We start from the raw sequence: 23,630 nt of genomic DNA on the forward strand, positions 1-23,630 counted from the left end.
ATCTTGGGTTCTCAAAGACTATTCCAGTGGAGCGTAAGCTCATACAGACCTAACCATGCTAGAAAAGCCCAGTGACAGAGTGGATGTCTGTCATCCAAGGTCCAGTCTAGCCAAATTTGGAGGACTTCCTCCCTAGAACTGTAATCATTAGGTTATTGTTTTTTCTAGCCACAGTGGCTCATGAAGAACACCTACAAAGGCTACCAACTGCCTGGGTGTAATGAGTACCTACACTGACTGAATCACATTCCCTTAAATTCCTGAAATTTAAATAATAACATAGCTTAGGGTTCATCCTAGAGAAAGTGTCCTCTCCAGTCAATGGAAACATTTTTTTTTGACAGTCATTTAGGACCTCCTAGAAGCATTCAATTTCTGTCTGTGGTAAAGTGTGTCATTGATGTGATTTCTTCCACCCCCGCCCCACTTTCTTTAGAGAAGGTACAGTCTGTGAGTTTGTGAAGTGGAAGTCAAATATAGCCTACTGTTCAACAGTAGCTAAAGCCAGGGATATCTGCTAGAGAATTTTGTCAACCTCAATGGAGAGACCTTGAAGAATAACTGAGAGATCATAAGGCCATAGTCATTTCCAGTAAATGAGAGGGAAAAAGCAAACCCTACTATATAGAGTTTATGTTTATTGAGCCTTGTGGTCTTGCTAGCAGATGTCTATAATTTCATTTTCTTTTTTCACTTGATTTTTAAATTCAAATAATTTAAGGACAAAATCTCATTTTAAAAGGAATTTTCTTCTGTCTTTTTCTTTCCAATAAATGGAATTAGCCTTCAAAAGCTCCACTGAAAGGTCATTTTTTTTAACTCTTTGTTAACACTGCTGCCCTCTTCCAGACCCCAGGATTCACTTCCCTCATCTCCTATGTCTGAGGGAAAATTTCAGTTGGCCAAATGAGGTGCTACCGTTCTGTATTATAAGACAAACCAGGGTTGGGTAACCAACTCTGATTTTATCTCTTCCCCATCCCTCCCGTCCTTCCAAAAGAAAAAAAAAAAAGAAAGAAAAAGAAAACAGAAGAAAGAAAGAAAAGAAAAACAGCCGAATCTTCCAGGAGCCTCGAAGGAGAAAAGGTGGTTTGCTATGCGTGAAGTGGGTTTGTCCCACTGGAGCTAAAGCAGAAGAGTTGAGTCATCGTAGAAAAGGCCACATTTCCCATTCAGAAGCAAAGCACCCAAATTACAGCCACAAGCAAACTGCTGTTTATAGGGAAGAAAAGGTTCGGAATAGGTTAAGCAACTGAAAAGAAAACCAGAACGGAAAAATCAAGTGGCTGCAGTAGCTAGACAGGTAGGGGGAGCCAAAGGAAAACGCAGTCATCACCTACCCAGCTAAATCTGCTGAGGGATAATCCTCTCCCCTATACAGGAAGAGAAAGAAACAGCAACATGGTCAACAAACAAGCGCTGAGGACATGGGCTCTCAAGACCTCACGGACACCAGCAAGAGCCCAGGACCCAGCAAGCCCAACATGGCCGCTGGACGTCATTCCACATGCGCGGGCTGGTGATGAATTTTTCCTGGACGAGGGAGAGTCAACCTCTCTCCTACTTGCTTTAGGAACTTCCAGGGAATGACTAAGGGAAAAGGACGGCTTTTTAAAAAATCAGCTTTGGTTGCCTTCCTTCCCCCCTCCCTCCCATCCACCCCTCCCACAGTCCCTTCAAGATCATGTCTTACCTTTCCTTGTCCTGCAGGTGGTGTCCGAGGTGACACCTGGAAGACAATGCAGAGAATGGTGAAGAGGTGACTGAGGGGCCAATGAGTCCTCAGGACCCTCGGTTAACTGCCCTCTGGGCTGCTAAACCTCATGTTACCACTCTTCCTGGGCTGGCAATGCCTAGTGTCTGAGATTCATGAGATTCCCAGGCTGCCCCAAGGCTCAAAACAAGCTGCAGGAATTTGGACTTCAGCAAGAGTTTGAAATGCTGCAGCATTATTTTACATATCCCAGGAAATGCTTGTTCAGAAAATTTAAGATAAAGAGCAAGGAAATGTTTCAAAAGCCTCTGTAGAATTTTTCTCCTTTAACAAAGATTTGCACATTGCATTGTAAGCTTTTTGAAAAATGGGGTTTTCTCCCCCCTCTTTGTGTCCATAGTTCCTGGTATATAGGAAGTGCTTGTTGGCAGATTGATCGAGGACTTTCTCATCAGTATCATGTGGCATTTTGGTTTTTAAATGGCAATCATTTGGGGTAGCTAGATGACTTAGTGGATGGAGCATCAGGCTTGGATAAGGAGGGTCCCAAGTTCGAATGTGACCTCAGACACTTCCTGAGTTGTGTGAGCCTGGGCAAGTTACTTAACCCCATTTGCCTAGCTCTTACTGTTTTTCTGCCTTAGAACTGATATTTACTATTGATCCTAAGCAGAAGGTAAGGGTTTAAAAAAAAGTACAATTTAAAAACCTGTAATTCTATGACATTTAATCACTAGTAGAAGTTCTCTAAATACACAGGATTAGCTTATGAAAAATAGAATGGAGAAGGGCTTGTTTTAAACTTTTGAGCTCTGCCTGATATTTATCTCAATTGCCAATGTCATCTTCAAAATCAGAGTCCAGTATTTGCTTTTCCCCCCTTTAAACTCTTACCTTCCATCTTAGAATCAATGCTGTCTATTGGTTCTAAGGCAGAAGAGTGGGAAAACTAGGCAATGAGGGTCAAGCGACTTGCGGGGAGACACACAGCTAAGAAGTGTCTGAGGACAGTTTTGAAACAGGGCCTCTCATTTCTGGGCTGGTCCTCAATCTACTGAATTACCTAGCTGCCCCACTAGGGGCCCAGAGTTTTCAAAGTAGAAGGCTTTTGGTTCTGTCTGTGGTTTGCCAATAATAGGACCGTTGATTCCTATTTTTACCTTCAAGATAAGGGTCATGCCACAGAAATATCCAAGGACCAATCTGTTCCCCCAACAAATGTCTTTCTTTTCCCAAAGACCTCACAAGGAAGAAACTTACAATGTTCTTGAAGAAGTGAACTACAGGGTTGTCATCATAAGTGCGGCCATGCTGGGACTTCTGTGGCAGGGAGCCATAATGGCCAGCTCTTGTTGCATGATGGAGATCCTGAAATGCAAGATGCAAAGCTTGACATGAAGACATTGCAAAGTGGAGACAAACTCAGAGCCCCAGAGAGGTGAGATCAGAAGTTTAGGGTAAAAAAAAAAAAAAAAAAGAAGAAGAAGTTCCAGGGGGAAAAACACTTTAAAAAAACCACAAGAATTCTTTTCTGATATAATACACATTTCTCTATTCCATGGGAGACACTGCCATTCATTTTTCCATTACAATGTAGAAGTGTACATATCACCATTGAAAATATGACCTGTAACTTACGTAGGGACCAGCGTGCCTTTACAAAGCCGGTGAGTCTATTCCTGTAGAAATTATAATTTAGAGTATCAGAGAATGGCTTAACCCACAGTGTTGGTTCAGGGGAAGGTCAATTTGGTTTAAGGCCAAAGGAAGGTTAAAGAAGGCACAGAGAGATCTCCCTCTGTTATCCAGGCTGTCAGTTTTGATGAAGGGAAATATCCTAGGAGCTACCCATTGACTAACTAGTAAAAACAAAAGAAGTATCAGACCATTAACTCTGAAGTGGTTACAAAGCATGAAATAGCCTTGGTCAACTGAAATGGATGTCTTGTGCTCTAACAATAATGGGGTCTGCACAATTTGGCACAATAACTGCTACATTTTGATTTAACAGGAGGTAAAGATGTAAGCACTATTGGGTATGAGTGACCCATGGCAGATTCATGATCACTGGGAATCATAACTTTCTAGCTCAGTAAATACAGCAATAACAAGGTGGGGGGCGGGGCACATGGTAGTCACCAACTGAGACGATTTCATCATGATCAGGAAAAAAAATGAAGTCAGAAGGGGAAAGGGGAAATTGTGGCTCTTTCAGGATCAATGAGTTCTGTAGATAAAAGTAAAAATTCCCAATCTTCAATAGTACCAAAGACTTTTAAGATGCTTAAGAGGGAGAGAAAAAGCAAGAAGTTCAGTCATATATAGTTCTATAGAGAAAGGGCAAGGAAGAGGACATTAGAGAAATATATAACCAGGAGAAAAAGAGAGCTGACCATTCTGTGAGACTAAGCAATAACCAACAGACAGTCCATGTACATTCCACTAAGATCCATATAATGTCAAGAAAATGAGCTAAAGGCCTCCAGCAGAGGGAATGAACTTTATTCGGTGAATTTATATAAGGACATGAACGAGAGTCATGAGGATGGAAAAACATGGCTCGCTTGTGATCTCTGCCCACATCTCTAAGATCACATCCTTTAGATTGTAGCAGTAAAGAGAACTTGATTTGGGTATTATTGGTCTTGTCAAAAAAAAAAACACAGTGATGCTAGGGGGCAGCTGGGTAGCTTTGTGGGTTGAGAGCCAGGTCTAGGGATAGGAGGTCCTAGGTTCAAATCTGACCTTAGACACTTCCTAGCAGTGTGACCCTGGGCAGGTCACTTAGTCCCCATTGCCTAACCCTTACTACTCTTCTGCCTTGAAACCAATATATAGTATTGATTCTAAGGTGAAAGGTAAGGTTTTTTTTTTTAATGATTCTCAGAAGGAAATAAAAAACAACCCAAGACCTTGCAAGAAAAGTATACTGAAATTAATTTTCAGGAACTAGATGACACAGTGTTAGAGCCTGGGACATGGAGTCTAGAATTTTAAATCCTGCTTCATGTGCTTATATATCTGTACAAGTCACTTAATTTCAGTTTTCTTACATGTAAAATAAAAATATATAAAAATAAGAGCACCAATCTTCTTTGTAAAGATAAAATAAGATATGCAAAGAACTTCATATTCTGAATGATTTCTTTCTCGTAAGCCCTGTTTACATTGGTCTACCTTGGTTCTTCTCTTTGACATGCACCATTGTACATAAATACACATGTTCTGCAGCTTTATTATGTTGCAATTGTGCAAGTATGAAAAAAAAAAGAGTAGAAGGAGAGCAGGAAGACTTTCTGTCTTATAAGGTCAGGATAACTTGTCACAGCCATCAGCCAGTGAAGTATAGTCAAACCACTGGCTCTAAGTGTGTTAAAAAAGCAATTTCTTTTCTTGATGGGTTTAACTTTCACATTTTATTAGAGCTACTCTCTTTCAAAGGAATGTTGTGTTACAGGCAAGATTTGCATGTGATCCGCAAGGATTCTGATATTCTTTTTCTTGTTTGTGGTTTTAAAAGTTATATAGTAATACAGAACCTTGCAGGAATTGTTATGTTTCCAAATAATTTCAAATGGCAACAAAGAGATCCCCGTCATTTTCATTAGCTTGGATTAAGTTTAATGGATAGGCTTGTCATCAAAAGTGTGTGAACAGAAGGCAAAATAAAGACTGATGACTGAGAAGAGAAGAAAGTTGATCTCTAAGGATAAGACTTTTGAAATGCTTATACTATTAACCAAAAAAGAAATGTTTTAGGGCCTAGACAATGTTTATAGTACTTCAGACTTTAATGAGATTGCATATAATTTTTTAACTGATAGAATGAGCATAAGCCAAGTGAAAAATGGCTTAGGGGACCCCATGAGGTGTCAGGATTGGGAGGTTTGATTTCCTGGTATTACTATCATTTTCCTTTCAAATGAGCTTCTCCCCAGCCAACCTCCCTTCTGGCTTCTGTCAGCAATAAAACCATTCTCCCAAGTTGCTCAGGCTTGAAATCTTGTAGTAAACTTGTGATTTATCCTTTATATCAAATTCTCCTATTTGCATTCTCTTTCAAAATCTCATTTTGCCCTTCCCTTTCCATTTACCCTTATCTAGTCCTTTTGTCTCTGTCCTAAACTATTGCAACAGGCTCTCAGCTGGCCTGTGTTAGTTGAATCCAGGCTTTTCTCAAAGCTCCTTTATAAATACATCTTACTCAAAAGGATCTCTAAGCTCTCATCTCTAAAAATCTTACCTTCAACAATATTGATTGGAACAAAATTGATGGGTGATTCATGCATGTCCATCCTGTGCAAAATTTTTCCTTATTCTCCCATAAAGTCACCCTTTGGAAGTCTATTCATCATACTGGGAACTTTCCTTATTTTTTGTTGACATCCTTTGCTCTCCCTGCATGAGTGGTCTATGTTCTTCTTCAATCAACTATTCGCTTGTTGAAACAAAGTAAGCAGAGTCAAGAAAACAATGTATGATTCCCCACCATACACAAAGTTGAAAGTGAATGTTGCAAAGTGATAAAGTACATGCCGAGTCCTGAAGAGATATGAGAAGACACCTTCCTCCACTCCTTTGCAGAGACAAATGGATAAGGGTGAGTGGTGGGTGGGGTCCCCGGGTATGGAATATTGCAAATTATGTCAGATTTTGTCAATGCATCAATTCGTTTTCCTAAAATTTTCTTCCCTTCATCCTCTTCTTTTTTACAAATTAAAAAAGGGATAGTTTTCCAATTTCATTCATGCTTTTCTACATCCTGAATCGACATTGATTCTACTGTCTATCTTTCCCAAATCTGCCTCTCCTTCACTCCTGAGCAAGTCAACGTGCCTTTGTTACATGTCTACTGTGGGTGGAGCAACACTGGATAAATTGTGTCTGAGGGAAAAGAGAAGAGAAACAAAGTTTAGGTAACAATGGGGGGGCCCAACCTTTAAAGACCTTATGGATAAGACAGATTCATAATCTAGAATATTACATGACAAGCCCATTAAAGAGTTACAAATCAAAGTATTCATTGGACTTTGACAAAGAAGAGAAGACTGTGTGAAGGAAACAGTGCTTAGCTGGACTTCAAAGGATGGCAAGGAATTCAACAGGAAAAGATGGAAAAGTGTGGAGAGAACGAGCATTCTGTGCCTAAGTAGCAACCAAGTGCTAACAGGTGTGAGAGGATCCCAGAGAATGTTGGGAAGTGGTGCAGATTGCTGGCTGAAGCATATAGTGCATGGAGGGGAATAAGATGAGATATAATAGAAGGGGAGTGGGCCACAAGATTGTGGAGGGTCTTAAATGCCAAGAAGAGAAGCTGGAACTTCAGAAGCAATAGGGAATTGCTTTTGAGAGGTATTCAGAAGTGATGACGCTTTTAAAAAACTGTTAGTGACCTAACAGGGAATCTACATTCAAAAAAATATTGTTTTGGCAGCAGAAGGATGTGTGGACTAGAGGAAAGAGCCTGTAGATCTACTCCTTCCCTGAAGACTTCCTTGAGTCTTCTAGTTCTTTCCCCTAAACTCCTAAAACAAATATACTTGATACCCACAGGTTAGTGCTTAGCTACCTATATGTTATCATCTTGTATTATTGTTTCCTATATGCCAGCCCTATCTCTTAGTGACATAACTTCTTTAAGTTCTTAGTTTCCCAATCTGCAAAATGGCAACAATAAAAGGTGTGTGTGCCCCATGCCTATCTCCTTCACTGGTTTCTTATTAGGTACGTGAAAACCCTTTTAAAAAGCATGAAGTGCCATAAAAGTGTAAAGCTTTGTTATTATCAGCTCAGAAAAATGTTATTCGAAAAGTGCTTGACATCCTCAAGAGAAGACTCCTACAGAAATGAGAACTTTCAGATAGCAAGAGTGGCATGGAAAATAGCAAGAACTCTTCAACTAATTAGCCGAGAGGCCACTAGGAAATGGTTTTCTTCAAAGTTCTCTAGCTCTTAGGGTCTACAAAGTATGCCCAGAGAGGTTATTTACTAAACACCACTCTTGTGGCCTGAAAGAATTAATGAATGCCTTAAAATGGGAACAATTCGCTCCCTTATAAGGTGCTTTGGGCCAGTCAGGAGAAGGGCTAAGAAAATAGGAAGCATTCTGCATTCTTGATTTTTCCACATGCTGAAAATTATTTGATAGCTTTTGAGTTACAGGTAGTATCATTCCATACTGAGTCACATGCAGTTTTTTGATGAATGTAAGCAAGTGTCTTAAAAATTAGAGAAAGAGAGAGACAAACACAGAGAAACAGAGGAAGACAGCCAGAGAAATAGAAAAAGAAAGAGAGGGAAAGAGGAAGGAGGAGAGGGAGAAAGGCAGAGAAGAGAGAGGAAGAGAGACTGTTTATATAATAAAGCATTTTGGCCTTTATAATGAATTTGCACAAAGATTGAACAAGTAGACCAATGTTTGATACCATCAATAATGATATCAATCAGACGGAAAGAAAGATGTGTGTGATGCCTTTGTGATGTGAATGACTGATTACTGATTGTAGTAGTCACACTAAAATCTGATTTTTCAATGTATGCACATGGAAACGTTACTTCATTTGCTTTTATTTTAGCTCTTCTAGCTAAAAAACTGGGTGTTAGAATTCAAGACACAGCTCTGTGTGTGTGTGTGTGTATACACACATATACATAAATATTCTGGGTTGCATATTTAAATAATAATAATAAGATAACTGACTTCACATAACACTAAATGTTATGTACTTTAACTTACTACTTTACAGGCATCATTTCTTTTGATCCTCATGAGAATGAGTAAACTAGGTGGTGTAAGAAATAAAACACTTGAGGAAATAGAGTAATAAATGATAAGGCCAGGATTTACATCTAAACTTTTGATCCCCAATCCAGTGATCTTTCTGCTCTTTGGACGGCCAGAGAAAACAAGGTATAATGACTACAGAACTGGCCTCAGAGTCAGGGAGACCTCACGTTAAAAGTCCTTCCTCTGATACAATTTGGCTGCCAAAGCAAGTCAAGTAATCTCTCGGTGTTTTAGGCCAGTCTCAAAGACACTGAGTTACAGAAAAGTTATACCTTAATAAAGGAAGTTTCTCACCAGGAACTACCTTAATAAATGAAATAAAAGACCTACAAATAAATACATGTATATGATATTTTATCTACTAAATATATGTAACATGTTATATGTACCTAGTATACAGACTATATCACATGCCATATAATATAGACACACATATATCATGTTATAAATATGAATTGATAGATATAGCCATCTATAAAAATAGATAGGTCAATGTACATATTCAAGCAACCTATCAGTTCATCAGTGTGGAAACTCCATCCTTAGCTAAAGATTAATAACTTCTTTCCAATATATAGCCTAACAGAATTTCTGGGGGCACCAGGCAACCTCCCCATGAAAGGAATAATATATAACAAATTACATAGGTAATATATGTATGAGTTGGGATGTGAATCTCAAGACCTTCCACTGAAGCCAGATTCATCCATTTCTTTGGGCTACTTCCTCATAGTTCTTAATAAAGGGCTGGGTGGTGAGTAGGCAATCAATAATAAATGCTCATTTAAAGAATGTCGTATTCTGAGAGTAGGGATTGTTCAAATATTTTGTCTTTGAATTCCTAGGATCTAACATAGCTCCTGATTCCAGAACATGAACTAATAATCCCTGCTCTCAGAATTATGCTTTAGACATCATACCATTGATTGATCATGCCGCTGTAGAAACTGTCTTAGAATATAAACAGAGGGAACTGATGTAATATTATTACAACAAATTCCACTGATCTACCAAGTTGGAACTTTGCTATACAGAATTTTGCTTGAAACAAGAAGGTAGATCTTTTGTTGTTGTTGTTAAACAGAGAATATGATTTTATTTTTTCATCAGTGGCTTTGACCTGCAATTATATTTGGTCTATAGAGTATTTACTATGAACCATCATTCCGTAGCCAGAAATAGAAAGCTTTACATCAGCGAATGTGGAGAGGTCACCCCTGAGTGGTAGCTGAAGAATTTAAAACAGCAATTTGGCAGCATTTCTGTCTGGTGCCCTTTCACAGGCTTTTAAATGGGTCTTATTTATTTGTTTCCTGGTATGGCTTAATACAGTTGTTGGTGAACCCAAGAAAAGGGTGAAGGAATTCACCCTTAGCTGCTAGAGAAAGAATGGCAGCTACTGATGGGAGCATCTTAGTTTGGTCCCTTTACACAGCTTAAAGAAATGTCTGTGGGCATGCACGTAGAGTACTGTGGCCTGATCACCAAGGTGCGTAAACCTGGCCTATGGCAGTATTTCAGTTCTTTTTAGAAGCTTTCTAGCTGAAGGTATGCCACTAAGTCATAACTCAACTTCCCTTAATAGTCCCAAACTAGCACCTACCCAGCAGATGACTTTATTTTTCAGGATGACATTGCTGGGTTGAGGTCAGTTGGAGGGTCAAGCACCTTTCTATGAAAAGAAATGCATGGCTTTCTGATCTTCTAAATTCCGTTCATAGTCAAGGCAGGCATAGGCAGAGGAAACTGCATCCTTGGGGTGACATCATGGAATCATCAAAATTAAGAGTTGGAAGGGACCTCAGGAGCAGAAGCCCACCCTACGACATACTAGACCAGTGGACTTCCAGCCTCTGCTTAAAGATCTCCAAGGAGAGGGAACACACTACCACTTTCCAAAGTAGCCCATTCTGCCTCGGGACTGAAAGGATCTTTTCCCATCACAACTTTTTTCACTGGCTCATTTTTCATTGTTTCCCTACCTCTGGATCTCTTTTAAATTGCAGACTGACTGGGGTGGGGGAAGGGGAAATCTCTATGTAGCTGCTTAGAAGGGAGTTTCTCACTTTATTTCCCCAGAACTGAAGGGATCACACCTTGGAGAGCACAAGGGAGAGGCTAGAGATAGAAAAAGTAGGGAAGAATTGCTAAATGCATATTTTGCCCATTTTCCAGATTTCCCTAGGGCTAGCATTCAATCTAAGGAACATGTAGAAATTATGGAAGTTATCCCTTTTTGAAGGGTAGCAAGATCTGTAAGAATGACTAAGCAAATTGCAGTGGATAGGCTCATAGATCACAGATTTTTAGTTGGAAAGAGACTGTCTTCCTGGGGTGTTATAGTGCTTACAGGTATAAAGGGTTACAAAGCATTCAGAGAAAGTTTGGGAAAACTCGCATAAAGCGAAGAATGGAAGTGACTGGACCTTAAGCACTACTAAAAGAGTAATATAAATGGAGTTTACACTGATGTAAATGAAGGCAGGGGATAATATAATTTAGGTCAAAGACAATGGAAAATGTCAGATTAAAGTGCATCCTTCTGGGTAACAGACAAAAATTGAAAGTGATATGTATTGTGAACTGACTCTGATATTTTGTATAACTTTCCCAAGAAAGGTGCATTGTGGGGGCTTTGATTATCTGTCGGGGGTTTGTTTGCTCTGTCAAAACAAAAAGTATCCATAAATATTAGTGAGTCTTCCTTGAAAAAAAAAGAACTTTCCTAATTCTGGGGTCAGCACTGAGAGATGTGTGTAATTAGCTTATTGCTTACTATTCTTCTGCTAGATATGCAGCTACCTTTTTCTTTTTTTTTTGAACTCTGCAAACCTAAAGCCCTTTAGCCACACTAATTTTCTGAAATGAAAGATCAAAGGAATTAAATAGATTCCAACTTTAGAGCAACAGAAACCAAAAACAAATAAAGTGAGGAATTTAGTCTGATGACACAATCTGAATAATTTTGAGAATTATGCTTGTGTATTCTGAATAAAAGTAAAGTAATTATGGAAAGTATTGAACTGGAGAGATCTCTAGAACAACTAATTGAATGCACTTTTTATACAACTGATAAAACAAAGAAATCCTCAGTGATGAGTATGATTTGTACAGGCTTTTGATCGTGGGTGTTCTCTTCTAACCTGGAAGTGAATTATATGAGGAGGTAGAATATTGTGTTAGCAAGAACAGCAGCAGATTTCCAGTTTAAAGCTCAGTTCTGCTGCTTGCTACTTGTGTGACCCTAGACAAAGTAGTTCATGTTTTGGAGCCTGGATGATGTGATTTGTAAAATGTGGGGATTGGCCTGGATAATCTAACTTATTGCCTTCCATTTGGAAGGGACCATCTTCTGATTTATCGAGTCAAACCCCACTTTCAACAGCTCTCAGAGTTTCTAGTTTTATATACAGCTCCTTGATTATATAACATAAGGGCCTGCAAAGGTTTAAATGATGTCATTTGTTAAAGAAGTCTCATGAGGTTTCTGTTAGAAATAAAAGGTAGCTCTCAGTTGCTCTGTTTTGCTTTCAACTTGGGATAATATTCTTTACCAGCAAGAGGAGCTCTTCTTCCCTTGCTTTCAGATTCATTCTCCTTTACCTAAGAAGTCATAAAACAAACAAAAAAAAACAACAAAAAAGAAAAAGGATTCTCATCTTATTTTTCTCTCAAGTTGCTTTGTGGCCATGATTCTTCACTTTTGAGCTAATAGCAAAAGATTAGCATTCCCTTAGCGTGACATGAAAATGCATCCTTTTGGACAGTAGGAGTTGAATTGTGAACATGGGTTTGGGACTCCTTAATCGAATATAGAATTTGATTAAAAGCAGCATGTCCAATGAGTCTTTTATTACCTCTCAACTGAAGAAAGTACTCGGTAAAGATGAATAACCAATGCTCTTGGGATTTCTCTGTTAGGGAGAAGAAGGCCAAATGCTCCTTTGATTTCACATGATAGAACAGAACAATTTTGAAATCCTTCTCCTAGAATCCACTATTATGTTTATTTTCTAAGGTGATCAAGAAAAAAAAGGAAAGAAAGTAGATGCTTTATTTATTTGTTTGTTTGTTTATTTATTTTAACCCTTAACTTCTGTGTATTGACTCCTAGGAGGAAGAGTGGTAAGGGTGGGCAATGGGGGTCAAGTGACTTGCCCAGGGTCACACAGCTGGGTATATCTGAGGCCGGATTTGAACCTAGGACCTCCCGTCTCTAGGCCCGACTTTCAATCCACTGAGCTACCCAGCTGCCCCCAAAGTAGATGTTTTAAAATATTTATAGCTGCTCTTTTTGTGGTGGCAAAGAACTAGAAACTGAAGAGGTGGCCATCAATTGGGGAATGGCTGAGCAAGTTGTGGTATATGATTACAGTGAAATGCAAAAAGCCCAGAATAAGAATAAAATATAATTCCTGTCTGATTTTAATGTCTTGATGTATTCATAAAAATAAATCTGTAAATACATGTGATTTTCTAAATAAAAAAGATGGAAAGAAAGAAAAGAGGAAGAAGAAAGGGAAAAAAAGAGAAAAATAGAATGAATGAAAAGGAAAAAGAAGGAAAGAAAGAAGAAAAAGAGAGGAAGCTAGAAAATGATGGAAATGATAGAAGAAAAGTTAGAAAGAGTATGATTCATGGACAATCCTTCCTCACACCTTTTCTGCATTCACAGGGTTCAGACACCACTCATAAATTTGTGATTTCCAAAAGGTTTTTGAGCCAGAAATATTTTCAGTTGATTTTCCCCCTCTTTTGGTCTCTAGGTCTCCCCTTTCTTTGAAGGCATTAATGATATTGGATGGGTGATAAGGAAGAAAGAATGTAATAATAGTCATCCTAAGGAACCTCCAGCGTGGTTATGATGAAACTTGAAATTTGTCTGAATAGGTTTCACAGCCTTTAGAAACACAGTGAAATAGAGTAGATCTGTCACTGCAGTAAACAGAACTTCCTATTGACCAACATTCTCTCTCAGAATCTCTTAATGTCAAAGAAGGAGGATCCTAGAAACTATCTAGTCTAATCCTCTTATTTGACTGGGGAGAGAAACTGAGACCTGAAGGGAGAAGTGATACTACTGCTGCTGCTGCTGCTGCTGCTGGTAAAAGGTTTTCAAAGTAAAAACCTTGAGGAACTCCAGAAGACAAGGAAGCATTTTACTAAAGTCACTAACAAGAGACTAAATTGTGTTTGGTGATGTCAGCATTAACTGCTTTTCTAGTGAAATGAAAATGGATAATTATGTGCCGGTACTATGGTGAACTTTATAAATATGATCTCATTGGATCGTCATGACAACCCTGTGAGGTGGATGCTGCAATTTTCTCCATTTTGCAATTGAGGAAATTGGGGCAAAAGACATCAAGTGACTTGGCCAGAGTCACAAAACCAGTGAGTGTCTGAGGCTGGATTTAAACTTACCTTTTCCTAATTTCAGATTCAACATTCTGGCCCCTGGACTAGCAAGGTTAATACTAATATTAACAATTAGCAATTAATATTAATACACTGAACTAGCTAGGTACTTAATATGTTCTTATTGATGTGCTGAGTAAAGCAGGAACTAGAGAGAGGCTCTTCCCTCCCTTTAATCCTGCTGTAATTTTAAACAGCAACAGGAAAGACTGAGGTGAGATATTAGAAAAAATATCTGTAATATGGGATCATGAAATACTGATGCTTTGTACCCTTCAGGAAATACTTATTTGCACCTTAGCACAGGGGCAGCTAAGTGGTACAATGGATCGAGGGCTGGGCCTGAAGTCTGAGATAACATGTCTTTGTGAGTTCAAATATCAAATAGTTATTAGCTGTGTGACCCTGTACAAGTCACTTAATCCCATTTTCCTCAGTTTCTTCATCTGTAATGAGCTGGAGAAGGAAATTGCAAACCACTCCAGGATCTTTACCAAGAAAACCCCAAGTGGAGTCAACAAAGAATTGAACATGACTGAAAAAATGACTGAACAGCATCTTGGGAACTAGACCCATTATTTTACTGCTATAGGTAACTCCCAGGTGAGAATATAAACTCTTTACTGGCAAAGGTAGGCATGTTCTCTGCAATTTTGTCTTAGAGAATTACTTAGTCACTCAACAAATATTTGTTAAGTGCTTACTATGTGCCAAGCACTATATTAAGCACCGAGGATCCAAAGAAAAGCAAAAGACAATCCCTGCTCTCACAGAGTTCACAGTTTAATGGGGCAAATGGCATGCATACAGCCATATACTAGATAAATTGAGGCTAATCTTTGATGGAAGGCCCTAAAATTAAGGGGGATAGAGAAAGATCCAAGTTCTTGAGAGGTAGTAAATAGAATAGTGGGGCTCTAATTCTTTTTCCAAACTCCTTCCCTTCCCTCACACTGACTTTCAGAAGTTCAGAGCTGTGGAATTTGGTGTTGTAGATATTTGAAGAAATTGAACCCAGTGAAGCATAGGGAGCCTCATTTCTGACAGTAAGATGTTGACTCATGAAACTTATGGGCTATTCTGGATTTGGAGCCTTGTACAAAAAGGCACCATTTTGCCATGAAGACGGAGTTCAAAAATCAAGAAAGATCATAATGAGGTCATTGGTGCCTTTAAGGAATGACATAATTTTTAATAAACAGCACAGGATAAAAGGAATGGTGGGATGGAGGATAAAAGTCAATAGTGTGTCACATTTACATAGTGTTTTAAAGTTTCTATGGTACCCGCTTTAGAGCTAGATGGAAACATCTTCTTATTCTTATCTTACCCAGGCAACAGGGTCTTAGAAAAATGAAGTGGCTTCCCAAAAGTAATGCAGGTGGTAAATATTACAGCTGAGATTTGAACTCAGGTCTCCAGACTCTGGGCTACAGTTTTCTCTTGGTAAAATGAGTGGAATTGATTAAATAATCTTCAGGTCTCTTCCAACTTTACACTATGACCTAACCTGATGTTTCATTATTGTGTTCTGTTGATCACATGGGGAAACTGAGCAAGAAAATATGAGTAGATCCCTGTGAATTCATCACTACTCACTGGAATTCAATTTACTTCCACAGACTTTTATAAAGCATCTCTTCTATACAAGATATTATGCAAGGCCTGGGGATACAAAGACGAAGACAAAAATGAAAACAAACCTCCTCCCACCCCTAAGGAGGGAAAATTCAGAAGGAAGAGTAAGGCACGGATAAATGAGTACTAGATAATTTGAGGAAGGAGAGAAAGCTAACAACTGGGGAAATCATTCAGTATGTAGCTAGGTTGAATCTGGAAAGAAAATAAAGAATTTAATGATAACCTTGAGGATACAGCGAATTCCAAGAATGAGGCAATAATTTGTGTCAGCGAACAGAAGAAATAGCATTTCCACTTAGTTTGGCACAAGTGGAATAATATAAAACAAGTCTGGAAAGGTAGATTGAACCCAATTTTTGGATGGCCTTCAGTGTCAAGTTCTGGAATTATGTTTTTTGTTGTTGTTTTTGTCCCAGAAGCTACAGGAAGTCACTGAAGGTTTTAGGGAAGATGAGTGATATACTCAGACCTGTGCCTTAGGACATTGTTGCTTTAATTTATGTAAAAAATAGATTGGGTTGAGGAAAAACTGAGTCCAGAGAAGTTAATTAGAGAACTGCTTTGTAATTGTTCAAATGAAGGTTTTAAGTTAGGGCAGTATGAGAATAGAGAAAGAAAATGATATGCTGTGAAAGTAGAATTAATAGGACTTGGTAATTATTTATTCCATATAGGAGTATGGAGCAAAGGGAAGTGTCTAGGACACTAATCCTGGACATTGACTTGGAGGATGACCATATGCTCAGCGTAAGAGGGAAATTTGTTGGGGGGGAGTGGTAAGCTTTGGGGGAAAGGGAATATAATAAGATTTGTTTTGTACATGTTGAGTTTGCTTAGGTGGTATCTAGCAGGCAATTAGAAAATCAGGACTGGAATTTTGGTTAAAGATTAGAGATGGTTATATATAAGTAGAAGAATCATCTGTGTAAAAATGATCTTTGAATCCATGAGAACACAGATCACCAAGGAAAATTTTAGAGGGAAAAGCTGAATTTAGAAGAGAGCTGAAATCCAGAGCCTTGAGGAATTAGTGATACTTTGGGGAGAGGAAATGAGGAACTAGCAAAAGGGATGAAGACACAACAGTCAGACAAGACAGGAAAACCAGGAGAGAGCCAGGACATAGAAGCCAATGGACGGGAGAATAGACAAGAAGAGGGGGTGATGAAGAGTCACAAAAGCTTCAGAGGTCAAGAAAATTGAAAATTGGGCAGAATTTGAATCCAGGTTGCAATGTTTTGAGAAGTGAGATCTCTTCATAGGACAATCAACTCAGTGGGATGAAAAATGTTACAACTGAAGTAGAGTTAGGGGGCACATGATATTTGTCTTTATATTTTTGAAGGGTTGTCATGGGCTTTGTTTTATTTTTCTTAATGCCAGGGGACAGAAGTAAGAGCAGTGGATAGAATCTGCAAAGAGGTAAATGGGGGTTTGATGTAAGGAAAAATTTTTTCCTTAATATTTATAACTATTCAGCGGTTGAATGGGCAGGAGGTATCAGTTTCCTCTCCCCAAAGCTCTTTTTAAGGAATCCTTGTACAGGCAATAGCAGTACTATGTGGGATCTAAGGTTGGTTTCAACCCCAAGATTCTGGCATCCTATATTGTTAATTTTTAATAAAAGTACCTATCTGTAATGCCAGAAAATTCAACTTTGCATGGTATATAGAAATTTAATTTATGATGACATTGTTAAATGTGATGCAGAGAAAACTGAGGGCCTCAGTTGTTCCACAAACCCCTTGTTGGAAACCGGAATGGGAGGGAGAGTTCAGCCTTGGAGTGGTGGATGGGAGGCATAGTTGGATCTATAATAGAACAAGAAAAAGACTCAGTCCATTTAGTCTCTGAGTCCTTTTGGCCAGTGGATTATAGTAGGAGGGTTCACGGGCACATAAGGAAAATAAAAGAGTTGGAACTCAAGACCACTGAGAGATTATGGATAAATTGCTTAACATCTCACTGCCCCAGGTGATACTAAAGATTAATACAGAGGAGTCACTGATCTATATGAGTGAAGAACTTTCAAGGAAATCACATTTCTAATTCTTTTTTTCCTCAAATAAAAACCCAAATAAACTGGAGTATTCTAGATTCTAGACCCAGTCATTGAGCCTAATCCTCTCAGAGAAAGTTATATTTGGAAAAAGAAAAGAATCGTAATGCCATTTGCTGCCATCGTCACAGCTAGGACCTAAAAAGTCTCACTGTTGCTTATTATTTAGTTGCAGACAAAGTATATGTTATTTCTGCAAATGTTCTTTCCTTGCATCATTTCATATTATCTTTTTGTATTTCTTTCTTTGGGGTCGCCATTCTTGTTATTTCTAACCATTCAGTAAGATTTCATTTTCACAGGCAGAAGACAACTTGCTCAGCTAGTCTTTTTCTCTCCCCCCACTTAAAAATAATTGAAATTATTTTGGAATTATTCTGTAAAAAAGCTTAACAGAAATCTACATACAGGGTAGTGGAGTTGAAGCTGGAGTTGAGTGGCCAGAGGCGTAGTATCACCATCTCAAACTTTCTGAGGTGAAACCAGGCTAGGAGGAGTCTGAGTCTTCCAGAATAGAGCTGTTCCTAACCTAACCCCTTCTACCATGTGCCTCATCCTCACTTTTCTTAGTGGACTAGGCCACTAGGGAATTAAGTCTGTAACCAAAGAAATATGTTATTAAGGCAACATGGTTCTAGTTTGTTGTCTTTGCCATAATTTTATTTCAGGGAGCAAATGATTTTTTAGAGGAAGCAATTATAATATTGCTGCTCAAACATCTTCTAATACGATGCCCCAGGGGAAGGGGGAGCTATTTCTGGTGAGGTCCAGGCAGTTTAGAATTTGTATTTTAGAGAATATTCTGCTTTGAATGTTCTATCTCATTTTTCCTTTGAACTTTCCAGACCTCAATAACATGGTTATTTAAAAAAATTAAATTAAAAAGTAAAACAAAAACTATGGATTTTTTTCATTCTTCATAAAGAGTCAGTCTCACATTCATTCCCTAGAGAAATAAGCAGGTAAGTCTTCTGATTCTGCCTGAAATTTGCATATTACCTCATGACCTATTAACTAATAGAAGACTGCAACAGGAAGCTGACTTGTTAATGATTTCCAACTGCACTAGTAATGTGCCTTTGATCATTTGCCCTCTGTTGTGCCCAGAATTCTACTAGTATATATGTACACTATATATACATGTATATATGTATATATGTATGTATTTTATCTCTATCTATTTTTAGCTCTATATTGGAAACTGGGTCTCCCTATATTGGAGAGTATAGCAGCCACTCAGAAACGTTTCCTTTGTTTTCTTCCAAGATGAACTTGCTTCATTGCCTAGCCAAGAGATTTTTTTCTAAATATGGAAAGACAATTTGAATGGTAATGTTCGATAAGCCATTACCTGGAGAATAGATGCGGCTCACTTTGATTTCTGTCTCTGACTTTCTCTTTTCTCTTTTACCCTACATATCAGTCTATCTCTCTTTCTTCTTTCTGTCTGTCTGTCTCTTTTTCTCATTTTAGCTCAATTTCAATTAATTAAATTTAACAAAAATTTCTTAAAGGGTCTCTTGGGTGCAGAATATTGTGTGGGTGCTGGCAGTGATGTAAAATTTAGATAAGACTTCGTTATGAGGACTATATTCTAGCCTGGTACTTTGTGGAAGACAAGGGGGTCATGACCAAGTATGGAAATAGACTGGAAGAATGGAGATTGATTAAAGATAGATGAAGAGTAGGTCTACAATAAGTGAGATAATGGAAGGATGGGAAATTGTAGTAAGAAAGTTGAATTTAGGAGTTGAGAATTTCAGTGCTAACAATACTCCTCCTGAGTTAGGATTATAGGATTTAGAGTTAGAGGTCATCTACATTAGATCAGCTTTTTCATTTTATACATGAGAAAACTGTGATTAGCAAAAGGAAAACGACTTGCCTAGGTTCACACCAGAGAGTAAGTATTCACAGCAGACACTGTTAGAGACAGCATTTGAATTCACAACTTCCAATTTCTGTTGTCAGAATGAGTGCTCCCATGCCCTGTTCTATCATTTCACAAGACTATTCGTTTCAATCTGCAACTAAAAGGATCTGCTGAGAGAACATTTTGCTATTATTTTATTGAAGAGCAGTGACCAGGACCAGAGGGTGACCCAAAGATAATAAAATAGCAAGAGTTCTAAGTACCAGATGTCCTGATCCAAGTGTGGATAGAAGATTCCAAGTGAAATGCTTGGAACCTGATGGTTTTGAGCATGAAATTAAGTTCTTTGATGACTTTTTTCCTGCTCATTTTGGATTTAGCTTAAGTTCAGGAAAAGATCGGATTGCCATTCCTTTTATGCCCCTAACTTGTTATCTGTTCAGACCCTTTGCCTGTGGTCTGTGAGCGATCCTGAATGAGAAGAGAAGAGCAAAGAATATACCAGAGGAAATCAAATGCTGTCTGCAAACTTCTTAGAAAGTCATAAAAACCTTTGCCAGTTTCCTATCTTATACCATTTATAGTTTCCTCTCTGCCTTAGGTGAGCTTATACTTTAACAGAGTTATTTCTCTGAAGACGAGTCATTTAGAAATGCTCTTAATAAGGACAGAGCCAGGGAAGCTTATTCTTCAAATGGGTAAACACAGTTACCTCCCTCACTCCCCTGTGTTGAGAAATTAATGAAAATCTCATACCAAGTCCAGTGTGAACTCTTATCTAGATGGGAGGAAGCTAACAGAGCCCTCGGTTTTCCAAAGCTTGGTCCTCCCCAAATCTAAGGTGGATACTAATTTATCTGGTTATATTTAAATACATGAATGATCTTCATTATCTTTCCGCCTTTCAAATTCTTACCCATCCCTGAAAACCCAACTCAAATACCATTCTTTTCCTTGATTTTCTTTTGGCACTTGTGAACTCTTGCATAGCACTGGTAATTTGAGGATAATATCCTGGTCATTTGACTTTATGGCACTAGAAATCTCAGAGAGGAGCAATAGTTAAAATCCTCTCCTCCCCTCCCCTCTCAGGTGTATATGATAGTCAATGGGTTGAAATAACCCCAACTAAAAGTTTGCCATATGATTTAGTGAATTATGTCCTGAAACACACATAACAAATAATGTCCCATCTCCAGTCTCCATGCCTTTGCACTTACCAAACCGTTTGTCTGATATGTACTTCCTTCTTACCTCCACATGATGGAGTCCCTCTCTTCTTTTAAGACAAAACTAGAGCACCATCTTCTACCGGAAGCCCTTCCTGATCCACCCAACAACATATACTCTTCCTCCTGAACTACCTTGTCCTTAACAACTTCATATTTATTTGTATTTATTCACTTTACGTTGATACTATCTATTTCCTGATGTACTTGTTTTTCTCTCAGAATGTGAGTTTATTTCCAGAATGGACTGATTATTTCAGTGTTTTGTACTCGTATCCCTAATTTCTAGCACTGTGTGAGGCATCTAGTAGGCTAAATACTTGGTGATTGATTGAAAAATATCCCACAATATACCTACCAGTCTCTTATACATGAAAAATTTCAAGTCTAATGCTTTACATCCCACCTCTACATCCTTCATATTTTATTATATACTAATGGTATGTGTTTGCGTCTCATTCCTATTTGTTCAGTCATTTCAGGCAGTTGTATCTGATTCTTTGTGACCCCATTTGGGGTTTTCTTAGCAGAGATATTGGAGTGGTATGCCAATTCCTTCTCCAGCTCATTTTATAGATGAGGATGATGAGGCAAACAGGGTTAAGTGGCTCACCCATGGTCCCATAGCTATTAAGACAGACAGAGGCTGGCTTTGAACTCAGGCTTGATTTTTTACTATACTATGAACTCCATGATTCAGGTCCTGTGACTTATCTGAATTTTGGATCTTCCTCAGTGGTTAGCAAAGTGCTTTGCTCACAGTAGATACTTACCATTTGTTGGGACATATAAATCATCTCAATTATGTACATTAGGAGAGACAGTCAGTTTGTAACCTCACTGTCATTTTACAGAATGCATCTCTGCATTTATATTAAGAAGGTATGTTTTGGGCATCAATTCAAATCATCATGAAATTCCTGGGAAGTTGTGGTGGGAAAACAGAAGAAGTTGGAAGTTAGGCATTTCAGAGCTAACACACTTCTTTTGAACCAGGATTATCATTTAGAGCTAGAAGCTACCTTAGGCCATTTTACATGTGAAGAAACTGAGGCTCACAGAAGGAAAATGATTTGCCTTGGTTCATACCAGAAAGTTAAGATTCACAATACCTGATAGTGTTAGAGGTAGAATTCACACCCTTCTCCTTCAAGTGTTCCATTCAATCAGACTAGTATATAGTAGAAGAAACAGGAACTATAACCCAAGAAACTCGGGTTCAAATCCTGGCATTTGTGGTTTTCCCACTTACCTGTGGGATCCCTGGCTAGTCGCTCCAGCTTCTCTGGGTTTTGGTTTCTTCTTGTATATAGTAAGAAGGTCGGACATAGCTCCAAAATTGTATAATTCGATGTAAAACAAAACATATATAGAAATACAAAATGGGGAATAGGGAAGGTGAGGTATTTTGGTAGCGAAGATCTAAGAATCAGTGTTCTTAAAACAGAACTTGACTTAGCCATACAGAATTGTAGTTTGTGAAAGATTCTAAGAAGCATATGCATATGAATCAGACAAGAGTGGTCTATGTCCCTGCTATTAAAACATGATATGGAGGGCTCAGAGCAAACAACCAAAAAGATTTTTTAAAAAGAGAGTCTTGTAAAGAAATTGTAGAGAAATTGGATTAATTAGAGCTGAGGAGGGAGGAAATGTTAGCTTTCCATATTATATGATGGAGAAGTAGATCTTCATTCATTCATTCATTCATTCACTGATTTATTTATATATTTTGCATCTATTTTTATTTATCTATTTATTTATTTAGTCATTTAGTCATTCATTCATCCATCCATCCATCCATCCATTTATTTATTTATTTATTTATTTATTCATTCACTTATTTATTTATTCGCTTATTCATTCATTCATTCACTTATTTCTTCATTTATTTATTTATTTACTTGTTTGTTTGTTCATTTATTTATTTAGAAAAGCCAGGCCAGATACAACAGATGTGAGTTGTTAACAGGAAGTCTGATTACTTACCATTTCCTGACTACTGTCTTGTGATACCTTCTCTAAAGTTCTCTCTGTCTCTCTCTCCCCTCTCCCTCACCCTCTCTCTTTTTCTCTCAAAACAAAATACCTTGAAAAAATAAGAATCATCTAGTCACCTGGTTCTGGACTTCATAGAGGAATTTGCACTCTAGTTGGTAAGACAATATCTTCCTATGAAAAGTTAATAACATGACCTCAGGGGCAAATGCAACATAAAGCAGGGGAATCATTGCTGGCTCTAGAGCCAGAGGGCCTGGATGACCTTGGACAAGTCACTTGACCTCTTTGGGCCAGTTTCCCCATCTGCAAAATTAAATAACTTGACTAGTTGGCCTCTAAGGTTTTTCTAAGGTCTAAATATATGATTCTGTGGTTCTAAGTAGATAATAGTTGCCAAAATGTATAGACAATAAGGACTTTGGGAAGCCAGGGGGGGACTAGATCACTAGTTGTTTTTAGTCATATCTGATTTTTCATGACCCCGTTTGTAATTTTCTTGCCAAGATCTTGAAATCGTTTGTCTTTTCCTTCTCTAACTCATTTTACATATGAGGAAACTGAGGTAAACAGGGTTAAATGACTTGTCTAGGGTCACACAACCTAGTGTGAGACTGGATTTGAATGCTGGTAGATGTCTTCCTTGCTCTAGGCCTGGCATTTTATCTACTGTGCCACCTAGTTTATGGAATCTTTTTATCTCTAGTTTTTTCATGTTTAATTGGTAAAAGTGACCAAATACCCCTCCCCACACACTCCCCCACTGCCATAGTTTCCATGAGATAATAAGGCCACAATACAGAAGCAACTAGCTACCAGGGCTCAAAGTAGAAGAGGATGAGCATTTGTGAGGGGAAGGCTGAGAAGGATTTGGACTCAAAATGGGCAAGAGATTTCTATGCTATCCCAAT

General features: G+C 38.3%; 1 protein-coding gene across 4 annotated transcripts in view; it reads right to left on the reverse strand.

Moving 5' to 3' along the window:
• LOC123239886 (myelin basic protein) overlaps positions 1-23,630 on the reverse strand; it is a 52,151-nt gene that overhangs the window by 13,486 nt on the left and 15,035 nt on the right. For 2 of the 4 annotated variants that reach the window (XM_044667225.1, XM_044667220.1), the window contains exons 2-4: positions 2,975-3,082; positions 1,694-1,729; positions 1,341-1,373 (exon numbers count right to left, since the gene is read on the reverse strand). In XM_044667225.1, coding sequence (XP_044523160.1) covers positions 1,341-1,373; positions 1,694-1,729; positions 2,975-3,082 — 177 coding nt within the window. The remainder of the gene's footprint in view (positions 1-1,340; positions 1,374-1,693; positions 1,730-2,974; positions 3,083-23,630) is intronic. The other 2 variants (XM_044667233.1, XM_044667213.1) reach the window with 1 other exon arrangement.

The sequence above is a fragment of the Gracilinanus agilis genome, chromosome 1 (genome assembly GCF_016433145.1).
Source record: "Gracilinanus agilis isolate LMUSP501 chromosome 1, AgileGrace, whole genome shotgun sequence".
NCBI lineage: Eukaryota > Metazoa > Chordata > Mammalia > Didelphimorphia > Didelphidae > Gracilinanus > Gracilinanus agilis.